This window comes from Chiloscyllium plagiosum, unplaced genomic scaffold (genome assembly GCF_037043375.1).
Source record: "Chiloscyllium plagiosum isolate Xiang-an unplaced genomic scaffold, Cpla_swu_hap1 HiC_scaffold_13, whole genome shotgun sequence".
Taxonomy (NCBI): domain Eukaryota; kingdom Metazoa; phylum Chordata; class Chondrichthyes; order Orectolobiformes; family Hemiscylliidae; genus Chiloscyllium; species Chiloscyllium plagiosum.
The window spans coordinates 29,590,099-29,602,147 of NW_028270151.1; the positions used below are offsets into that span (position 1 = coordinate 29,590,099).

The 12,049-nt window shown below is 39.7% G+C and overlaps 1 protein-coding gene across 3 annotated transcripts in view; it reads left to right on the forward strand.

The window, feature by feature from the left end:
- masp1 (MBL associated serine protease 1) overlaps positions 1-12,049 on the forward strand; it is a 133,767-nt gene that overhangs the window by 38,402 nt on the left and 83,316 nt on the right. For all 3 annotated transcript variants that reach the window (XM_043702533.2, XM_087993436.1, XM_043702532.2), the window contains exon 6: positions 285-432. In XM_043702533.2, coding sequence (XP_043558468.2) covers positions 285-432 — 148 coding nt within the window. The remainder of the gene's footprint in view (positions 1-284; positions 433-12,049) is intronic.

The window sequence follows — 12,049 nt, forward strand, 5'->3', positions numbered from 1 at the left end:
CTGTGGGAGCTTCCTTCATAATGACTGATTAGCTGGATTTTGATGCTCATTTGGCCAAAAACGCAAATTTTATCCATTTGAAAACATTTTGTGAAATTTTAATCAGTTATAGTTAAATTTAATCAGAATGTTCACATGGGATGTCTATGGGACTGTTGATTGACATTTACTTTGTTTGTGTAATTGTTGATTTGTTTTTTTTCCTTGTGAATCCGCGAATAAGGTTCCCAGCTGAGTTCAGATTTCTCAGTTCATTCTCTGTGTTTGGTGTTTATTTGTTGCAGATTAAAGCTGGAACAAAGGAGTTTGGCCCATATTGTGGAGATAAAAGTCCAGGAAAGATCGATACAAACAGCAGCAGTATTCACATTCACTTCCACAGTGATGATTCGGGGGATAACCAAGGCTGGAAGCTCACTTTCACGTCAGTCGGTAAGTTGCCTGAGCTCAGACAGATAAGAGTTTCTCATTGTCACAATTATTCACTTCTCTTTTCCTAACTGCTAGTGTGGGACCAATTAATGGGAAATGCCTGTTGCCAGAGGGTCATCGAACTGAGTGTCCTAGTCTGAGCCAACAGCTTGCTCTCAGTCTTTTGTAGCATCTTATTTAAGCCATCCCATTCTCAGAAAAATCATCGAGTGTAGATAATTTCCCAGGAGTCGGGGATATTTGGCAAATCACTGGGGATTGATCTTTGCTTCCCCGAGGGTGCTCAACATTTCATCAACCATACCAGAAAATGAGCTCAAATATCCATTTGCCAGTGTGTGCAGTCAGTCTCAGCACTGACCCAACTTCACACTTTCACTATCTGCTGTGTGCTTATTTCTGCTTGTGTATGAGGTTGTGTGTATATGTATTTGAGTGCTTACAAAGGTGAATTAGTGTTTATGTGTATGTGTACAAGTATATAAGTGCAAATGTATGCTTATATTAACAAATGTGTGTACCCAAGCATACAAATTTGTGCGCAGTTATATTCATAGAATCATAGATTCATAGAGGCGTACAACATGGAAACAGACCCTTCGTTCCAACCCGTCCATGCCGACCAGATATCCCAACCCAATCTAGTCCCACCTGCCAGCACCCGGCCATATCCCTCCAAACCCTTCCTACTCATATACCCATCCAAATGCCTTTTAAATGTTACAATTGTACCAGCCTCCACCACTTCCTCTGGCAGCTCATTCCATACATGTACTACCCTCTGCATGAATGTGTGTGATTTTTGGATGTAAAGCTAGTACTTGCAATTGCAATATTCTGTGGTTGTTTTGTCCATCCTACTGTTTCTGGGGATTGAGGTGGAGTTAGTTTTGTGGAGTCGGCATTCTAAGATGGACCTGCTGAGAGTTGTGTACATATTGCTACCATGCTGTCTCATAAGGGATTGGTCAGGCCAGCCACACATTCTGCCATTGTACACAAAGGTAACGCAATCTCTGCCATTTCCCAGATACTGGTCGCCATCAGTGATCTGTTTATCCCCAGTGATCTGGTTACCACTGGTGATCAGGTTGCAATCACTGAAAACTGATGAGATCAGTCAAGCTCTTGAGATGCTGCTTGAGATTCACCCAATCTCAACCACCCAAATCTCCAAGTTCCACTTCTGCAGCCTGAACATCACCAGTGAGCCAATCTCGAGCCACACCCTGCCCTCCTGCCCCGCTGGAGCTGCTACAGGTTTCAGGAAGTGGGCAATGGGTTACTTGGGGCAAGCATGGGTCTCTCAGGGGCAGATGTGGCTGACACAGGAGTAGGGGTCAGCAGGTGTTCATATTGATCTTCCATCCTACTTACATCCTCATTTATAAATCCCTCTCCTTCCTTATTTCATTCTTCACTCTCCAGATCTTTATGTTCACCATACTCTGTCATTTTGACTTGTTCACTCCTCATTCCCCTTCCTTCCTTCACAGGCCACATTATGCTTTCTCATCCTGAGAAGCTGCCTCCTCTTTTCAACATCTTACACCTCAACCACATTTTGCACTTCACTCCTTGCTCTTAGTGACATTGTCCAATACTTTTCAAATCTTTCTATGGTTCACAATGGATATTGGGGATTATTACTATCGCTGTGTTTATATAGATGATTATGGTCTTCAGGCCCAGTGATGAAATGGATGTGGTCAATGATAATGAATTTATATTGAAGATTTTGAATATGATTTTGGTATGTGTGTGGTGTTGTCAGTGATAATAATACTGGTGTCAATGTTGATATTAGTGATACCAAAGTTGTTGTCAGTGATGTTGATGTTGGTGTTGGTAATTTAGGAAAACATTCTGGGAAATTTCTTCCTGATCCTGAAGGAAACCGAAGGAGCTCCGGGAGATCACAGTGACCAGGAAATACATCCTCAATTCCCAAAACAAGAACATCTCCAGCCTCCTTTTGAATGACTGCAGGAATCTGCACTAACTGCATGAGCCAATCAACAACAAACAGTGCAGTGAAATACCTTCTAATATCTAACATTCTTCTTTGCTTGTGGAATGTATTCTTGTGTTTTCTGATCCTTCTGAACTGATCTACAGAAGTCCCAGTTCTTTTAAGCCTATCTAAGGACCATTAAAACCAGTATCTAACCCTTTTCAGAATCTTCAGCAGGAATTTGAAAATATTCACTGTGAGAGGGGGAGGGGAACCAAAACTGGACACAGTATTCTGGATGAAGCCCAAAAAGACTTTGTACAGAGACAGCATTGCCCTTTTGTGTTTTGTAATTGGCAGTGCATGAGGACACTGTATTTGCTTTCTCAATAACCTCACTGGTCATGGATTGTCAATGATTTAAGAATTATCATACTCATGTCATGGAGATTGGTTTGCCCAGTTAGCCAGAAAGGTAGACAATGCATCAGAATAATGCTAATAGCAAGAGTTCAATTCAATCCTGGCTGAAGGAGACTTGGGCCTTCCTCATCGACTGCTCAATTCTTGATTTGAAAAGTTGTATAACCAATTGCCAAGCTCCAACAGAATCAGATGCAGAAAAACCCTTGGGAACAATGGCTGATATCCTACGTACTTACATCTTTTTCCACCCATTACTCTCACATACGTACAATCACAATGAACTGCATGGCTGTCAGATGGAGACGAATTCTCTTATATGCCTAGATCTGCCTGGAATCTGTTTTTCTCACTGAAGGTTCTTGTTTGCATGAACCCCATGAACCATGTCTCTGATTCCCTCTCTGAGATAAAAGATTAAAAGTACAGGTCCAAGCATTGATCCCTGTGGAATTCCATTTCAAAGAAACAGGCCAGTCAACCTAACACCTACCTACTGCTTAGTTTCCACATGAGCCTCCTGCTGTCCTTCATTTCATCTCAGCCAATGTAAATCTTTTTATTCCATTCTCTCCTCCCCAAACCAAAATTCTGTACAAGCTTCACATTAATTTTCCATTTTTGAATGTTTTCCTCTTGAAATCTCTAAAATAGGTGGACACACACAAAACTGAAATGTTTGCCTTAACTCAGGGCAGCAGAAATACAAAAAGGTGAAGTAACACTGCAGCCAATATATCGAGCTCTGATCTGGCCACATCTTGAGTGATGAGATTCTGACAATGGTGTTAGGTTTTGGGGGTTCATGATCACAGTTACCAAATAAAAGCAGTCAATCATTTGTAAGCAATTTTCAGAAAGTATATTGAGTTTGTTGAGAAGCAACTATTTTGATATCTTACGTTATTCACTTAGACAAAGAAAGGAAAATATGACCTGTAACAGGTGAAAGATCCGGACCAATCCCAAAACTATTCCGTAGATTGGAGAAGCAAAGTAGGTGGATCCTCATGGTTTTGGAGTGGTGGACTGTACATCTGTGATGTTTCACTGTCTTGGGTGGTAACAGTCTTTGCTCTTCCATGAGATGTAGGAGGAGAAGTAGGCAATTTTGATTAGCCATTTTAGCTGTTCAGTAGGTTCCTAGCTGATTTAATAATCTTCAACTATACTTTCCTCCCTTTTCCCCATAACCTTTGAATCCCATACTGATTAAAAATCTACCTACAAATCAGCCTTGACAGCTCCCTGTAGTAAAGAATTCTACAAATTCCGACTTTCCAAAATAAGTGTGTGACCCCTTATTCTGAGGTTATGCCTTGTGGACCTAGACTCTCCGCATCTACCCTGTCCGCAAATCATCTAAGAATCTTGTATGTTTGATTAAGATTGCTTCTCTTTTTTTTAAACCCTCCAATTCTACAGCTACTTTCAATATGCAGATTCAATCCATCTAGACCAGGGCATCTACCCCTTATAAGTTTGATTAGTTTATCAATTGTTTCTCCCTTTTCTGTCTTAAATGACTTGATATCCTTGATTTTTTAACAGAAGGTAATTTCTCCAGAAATGATTATTAATTGAAATATTTGCCTTTGTCGCTCTATCTTTTTGTCAATGCTTGTTTTCTTGTTTACCTTCCTGACTTCCATCATCATTCCCTCATCATCAGCTTTTTAAATTATTTATTATTTTATCAGAGTTAAATTTAAACTTAAAAAAAAAGCCTATTTGGTAATTCCCATCAATGGGTGTAATTTCCACAGAAATATCTTCATAAATCAGAGTTAATTAATCACTATTCACTACTCATAAATTTTGGTTTCCTCCTTGTGTTCTTGTGATTGTCCTGATGCATACAAAATGGAAAACTTCAACAAGGTATGTATATTTTCAGCAGAACAGAAGGTCGGTGCTAGCAATTGATTACTGTGAGCTTTATTCTTCGTTGGCTTTCTCAATCAATGGAGCAAAAATTGCTGGAATGGAGAAATGTGATTGAAGGTTAATCCCTAATCCCTGAGACTGCAGCATATTTATGGCACAGCTTCCTGTGATTGCAAGTTGAACATGGCGTGTCAACACATGGGGACTGTTGCCGAAGAAAGAGACCTTGGGATGCAGATTCATAGTTTCTTGAAAGTGGAGTTCCAGATAGAGCAGAATTATGAAGAAGTGTTTGGTACCCTTGCCTTTAATGGTCAGTGCATTGAGTCCAGGAGTTGGGATGTCATGTTGCAGCTGTACAGGACATTGGCTAGGCCACTTTTGGAACACTGCATTTAATTTCAAACATTCTGCCATAGGAAAGATGTTGATAAACTTGAAAGGGTTCAGGAAAGATGTACAAGAATATTGCGAGGGTTTTGAGGGTTTGAACTATAGAGGCTGAATAAGCCAAAACTATTTTCTCTGGACTGTTGGAGGCTGAGGGATGATCTTGGAGAGGTTTATAAAATCATGAAGGGCATGGATAGAATGAATAGTCAAGGTCTTTTTTCCCAGGGTAGGGGAGTCCAGAACTTGAGTTCATAGGTTCAAGGTGAGAGGAGAAAGATTTAAAGGGACCTAAGGGGCAACCTTTTCACGCAGAGAGTGGGTGTGTATGGAGTAAGCTGCCAGAGGAAGTGGTGGAGGCAGATACAACTACAGCACTTAAAATACATCTGGATGCCAAAACAATTGTTAAAAGGCATCTGGTAAATGAATAGGAAGGGTTTAGAGGGATATAGGCCAAATGCTGGCAAATGGGACTGGATTAATACAGGATATCTGGTTGGCGTTGGACTGAAGAGTCTGTTTCTGTGCTGTACAACTCTATGACTCTACAGGGACATCATTCCTGTCCATCTCCTGAACCAGTGGAAGAAAAGCAACAAGAAAGATACAGAGAGAATGGCAAGCAGGAAATCATCTAAATGGGGTAAAATTACAATCAGAAAGAAAAAGACAATGAGTACATCAAGATAGAGTATAAAAGATGACAGAAAGGAAATGAAGAAAAACATTAAGAGGACCAAGCTAAGAGAGAACTCTTTGTAAATCAGTCCAGTTTGGAAAGTGCTACATTTGCCTTGAAGAGGTTAATGGAGATTATTCAGGTTAAGTTGGAAGGCGGAACTATATGGATTCTTTGTTAATAAAACACACCTGTTTGAAAAGCTGGAATTGGCATGCATTTTTGGTTCAAATCTCAGATTATCAGAGTTGACCTTTCCTACATTGCTTGAGTCAGCCACCTGAGGGATTAACACTTGGTGCTGAATGGACACAATATTCCTACAGTTGCTTATGAGGCTGTTTACAGCCACTCCCAGTGACGGTATACAATGCGCTGGTGACAAACTGCAACAGGATCCAGGGTGGCTCAAATACTGAGAGGGAAGATTCACATAATGTTGGATATAGATAGGAAGCCCTGGTGAAGAAGGGATGTTCTGTACCCATAAATGAAAAGGAGCCTTCTTTAGCCTTTTGTCCTATTCACCTTCAGCAGCTGGTGCTACTCTGCTTAACCTCATGTTGTCTTCCCATTCCACCAAGACACTCCACAACATGGTGCCCATGATCAAGGACTCCCTTCTTCTGGAAAATCCAATATGCTGGTGTAATACTTCATTTTATGTGTATAGGGGAAAATTGCAGAGACTTTCCAGAATAAACATTGATTGAGTGTTTCTGAAGTTTCCCAGAAAGTCTTCTGATATGTTTCAAAGTTTTTCTGCACAACTGTTGTTGCAGTGATGATAAAATGTTTAGTAACTCATTACATAATACTTGGTTGACTAGTTGATACTTAACTAATCACTGTTAAGATATGGCATTAGGTCCCAAAATGCCTTCTACCTTTTTTTAATGAGTATTGAGCTTAAGTTGAACATGGGGGCAGGAGTAGGCCATTCATCTTGATAATGCTGCTGCATCATTTAACATGAACATGACCTTTAGTGATACTATCACCATACTCTTCACCATCGATAATCAAACATTTATCAACATTTATTTTAAATATACTTGACTAAGCTTCAACAGCCCTCTAGTTGAGAAAATTCCAAAAATTCACCACCCTCTGAGTAAAAATAATTCTCCAAATCTCAATCACAAAAGGCATTGGAAACATTTGATCTGCAACGACCCTTTAAGTATTTTGTAGATCACAATCAGATCACATCTCATTCTATGAAACTATAGAAACTACAGGCTCAGTTTGCCCAATCTTTCTTCAGAGGTTGGTTCTGCCATCCCAGGTATAAGTTTGGAGAACCTCTATGGCAAGAATACCTTGCCTGAGATAAGGAGAGAAAACTCCATACAGTACTTAGGTGTCATCTAAACAAGTTCCTATACAATTGAAGCAAAACTTCATTACGGCTGTACTCAAGTCCTCCTGCGATAAAGATTACCATTCTATTAGACTTCCTAATAATTTGCTGCACCTGCATTTTAGCCTCAGTGACATCTTGTCGTGGATGTCTAGGTCCTTCTGAAATCTATACTTTCTAGCCTCTTACCATTTAAGAAATACTCTGCACTTCTGTTTCTCTTACCAAAGTGGCTAACCTCATATTTAGACATATTATCTGCCATGTACTTTCCCAATCAAATTCTCCTGAAAACATTTTACATCTTCCTCACAAAACTGAGGTAATTGGGAATTATGAGGAAAACTCTCTATTGTTGGATTCATACCTGACACAAAGGACGATGGTTGTGGTTATTGGAGGTTAAACATTTTAGTTCCAGGAATCTCAGTAGGAAATCCTCAGGGTAGGGTGCTAGGCCCAACCATATTCAGCTGCTTCATCAATTATCTTCCCTCCATCGTTTAGGTAGAAGTGGGGATGTTTATCCATCATTGCACAATGTTCAGCACCATCCATGACTCCTCAAATACTAAGGAAGTTCTTGTCCATATACAGTAAACTTTAGACAATATCCAGGCATGTGTTCATAAATGGCAAGTAACATTCACATTCACAAGTGCCAACTAATGTCTGTCTTCAACCAGAGATAATCTAACCATCACCTCTTTGCGTTCAGTGGCAAATACCATTGCTGAATCGCCCACTATCAACATCTGGGAGGTTACCTTTGATGAGAAACTGAACTGGACTGGTAATATAAATATTGTGGTAACAAGAGCAGGTCAGAGGCTTGCAATTAACTTACCTTCTGTCTCCCCAATGCCTGTCCACACTGTCCAAGTCAGGAGTGTGATGGAATTGCCTGCATGAGTGCAGCTTCAACAACTACAGCAGAAACTTAACATTATTCAAGACAAAGCAGCTCTCTTGATTGTCATCACATCTACTCATTCCACTACTGACAGTAGGGAGCAGCACTGTGTGCCATCTACTAACCTTCTTGAACCATCTACTAGGAGGAGGTAATGGTCTAGTGGTATTGTCATTCGACTACTAATGCAGAGACCCAAATAATATTTTGTGGATCTGAGTTTGAATCCTGCCATGGCTAGTGGTGGAATTTGATTTCAATTTTTAAAAAAAATCTGGAATTAAGAATCCAACAGTGACCATGGGCAACACAGTGGCTCAGTGGTTAGCACTGCTGCTGTTAGCACCAGGGACCCAGGTTCAATTCCAGCCTCGGGCAACTGTCTTTGTGAAGTTTGCCCATTCTCTCAGTATCTGCAACAATTTCCTCCCACAGTCCAAAGACATGCAAATTAGGTAGATTAGCCATGGGAAATGCATGGTTACAAGGATAGATTTGGGGGAGGGGGGTTGGGATGCACTTCAGAGGATCGGGGTGGACTCAATGAGCCTAATGGCCTGCTTACACATTGTAGGGATTCTATGAAACTATTGTCAATTATTGGGAAAAATCCATCTGGTTAACTGTTGCCCTTTAAGGAAGGAAACTGCTGTCCTTACTTGGTCTGGTCTACATGTGACTTTAGACCCACAGCAATTAATAATTGTGGATGGCCATTAAATAATGGCCTAGCCAGTGATGCCCACATCTTGTGAATTAAGAAAAGAAGATGCACTGCAGAAATTCACCAAGGTTCCTTCGACAGCACCTCTCAGCCTCATGACCACTAAGATCTAGAAAGACAAGGGCAACAGATACATGGGAACAGCACAATCTGCAAGTTCCCCTCCAAGCCACTCCTATACTGACTTTGAAGTATGTCCATCACTGGTGCTGGGTCAAAAGTCCAGAACTCCCTTCTTAAAAGCAATGTAGATATACCTGCAAAAAAATGGATTGCAGGGGTTCAAGCAAACAGCTCACCATCATTTTCTGCAGGACAGTTAAAGAACAATAAATGCTTATCATGGCTACATTAATAAACAAAATGACTTTTATGTCACAATTGACCTCTGAATGAAATATATTCTAATTTTGGAATGTCAAAACAGTTTATATCCTGAAACCTGTTTCCCTTCAACACCACAAGAATCTAAAAGCAAAACAATTAATGTAAGTATACTGCCATGACATAAAAAAATTAAAACTTACCGGAACAATTCACAACCTGCTTCATTAGAACTTCACAGCTTCTTTGTTCATTTTCAGGGCCCTCAGGTATGTGGTATGTCATGATTACACATCACATCTTTAATAAGGTTCTCATCACTTGAATTACTCACCCGTAATGTAAAATACTTTCATGTAACTACTGTAAAACCATCAGTTTTATGACATATATCAGGGAGGAGACTTATTGCAAGATATTGATTTATTTGGTTTTGACAAATGGACCCAGAATTTGTGGTGAATCCAAACTTGGGACTTATCTCCTCGTCAGTGCATGTTGCTGGATTTTCTATTAACTAACAATATGAATATCACTAATTCACTTTATATCTCCAGCAATTTCTTACATCTTATGTTGTGTTTCTAATGGCCAGATGTTTCTCTGTGCTTCCTTCTTTTATGTGCTGTGCTTTATTTTCTGGATCCAGCTGTGATTCCTTGCTTGTTGGGCTTCTCACACACTGAGTATGGAATGCGTCCTGCACACACTGCAGTCTCCATTCAGAATCATCAATACTCATAGTTGCCATCTGTTTTTGACAAATCAACCAGTTCCTATTTGAACCCAAAATCTGTTTCTCAATCCATAAGATCTTATTTAGTGATTTTTATATGTTGCTGATAATGATATTTTAAATATTAATGTTGAAAATGAAGCCTACAATGTTAATGGTGTTGCTATTAAAATTGATTATGTCAATGGTGGTGTTGATAACATTATGACTTTGATATTGCTTGTATTGATAGTTTAATGAGATAATTTGTGATGATACTAATTTCTCTGGTGAGTTCAATTAAATTGCCTTTTTGATGTGATGATTTGCTCATAGATGTTTTCTATTTTTTCCTTTTACAAATACAGAAAGTAAAATTTAGGAACAAGCAGTTAAAGCCTCAATCTTGCTATGTCAAAAAATTGCATCTACTGGTGTTTTGGGGCTAGCAGTGCCTCTGCACTGCAGGCAGGGTTGGACTATTGTACATTTTTCACATTCCTCACTGACATTAGGAAACAGTAATGACCTTATGAAATATAATCACAGCAGCATTCTTTTTAAAATCACTGCCTCTTGGCAACTACACTAAGGGATAGGGGGTAATTCTGACAGCTATGATTGAAATGAATGCTGGGCTGGAGCCAAATGCCTTACTCTTGTTTCTATATCAAAGTAAGATGGCAATTTGCTGTTTTGAAAATCTGTGTAGAATGCAGCTGAATCTTTTAAAAAGGTTTAACACTTCAGTTTAAGATGGAAAAGATAATAAATTATAGCAGACAATGAGGTAAATAAGAGAGTTAGATTGAATCAACTTGTATTTTAAACTCTGCAATCTAGTGACCTCTTGCTATGCTATAAATTACATGATGGTGTCATAGAATGGGTCAAAGACTGACAATGAGTGGTGAGACATGAATGTCAATGTCGCTGTTGTGATTCTAGCACCAAATTTTCTGTCGGCAGGCTGATTCCAGTGTTACGATTCCTGTCTTTTTTGTTGTCAGTTCAAGCATTGACCTGATAAGTATAACAGATTTGGATAATATTCGTTGCAAATCAACTAGACATTAACATTACATTGACATTGTGATTGTGACCTAAATGTAGATTCACAGCTGAACCAGACATTGCAGTAAGGAGGGGGATTTTGAGGAGGGCAGACTCTCACTGCTCAATTTTTGACAGTTGCAGTCCAGTCCAAGTCACATTGAAGCAAAAGTAATAATAATAGAACTTCGGTGAACACTCTACACTGGAAGAGTGTTAGGATTGTCAGACAGCAATACCAGATGGAAAAGATCTCACCTTGGGGAAAGGATCACAGAAATGTTGTAATTCAGATCTGAGTAAAGTTTTTACACCTTAAGGATGGTGGAAATATGGAAGGTGTTGCCTGAGAGGGTGGTGAAGGCAGGTCCTCCCACAACATTTAAGAAATATCTGGTTGAGCGCATAAGATACCAAGTCATCGTAGGCTATGGATCAAGTGCAGATAAGTGGGATTAGTATAGTTTGGTGGTTAGCATAGACATGGTGGGCTGAAGAACCTTTTTTTATGGTGTATGACTCTATGATACAAGAGCCCCATTCCGATCATCATGGCTATCATCACTCCAGGATTGCTGAGGGAGATTCTCAGTCTGGAATAAGAATAGAAAAAGGTTGCCTCAGTTTAGTGCAGATGAGTCTCATTATGAGATAAAAGAAAATGAAAAACTTCCACTCAGATCAGTGAGAAAAATTCACTCCCTGGGATAAGTGAGATTCCTACATTGGGATCAGTGAGAAACGTTCCCACACTGGGAAAAGTAGGAAAGATTCTTGCCATGGGATAATTGGGAAAGAAGCCCACACTGGGATCAGTGAGATTCCTACACTGGGATGAGTGAGAATGACTCTTGTACTGGGATCATTAAGATTAGCGCATTGGAATCAATGAGATTCTCAGATAGGGATGAATATGAAGAGTGCCTTGGATCAATGTCACTTTTATTTTAATAGTTGAGTAATTTTGTCACTTTGGGGGCAAAGATAGAATGTTCTCAGCCTTGGAGAAGTGTAGAAGACTCTTACTGTGGAATTGATAGAGAATATTCTCACTTTGCAGACGACTAGAAACAGTGTACAACACAGAAAAAGGCCATTCACACAATCTATCTATGACCTCATGTATCTCCTCCCATTCCCCCTCAGTTGAACATGCTATTGTAACCATCTGTTCCCTTTTCCCTCATAC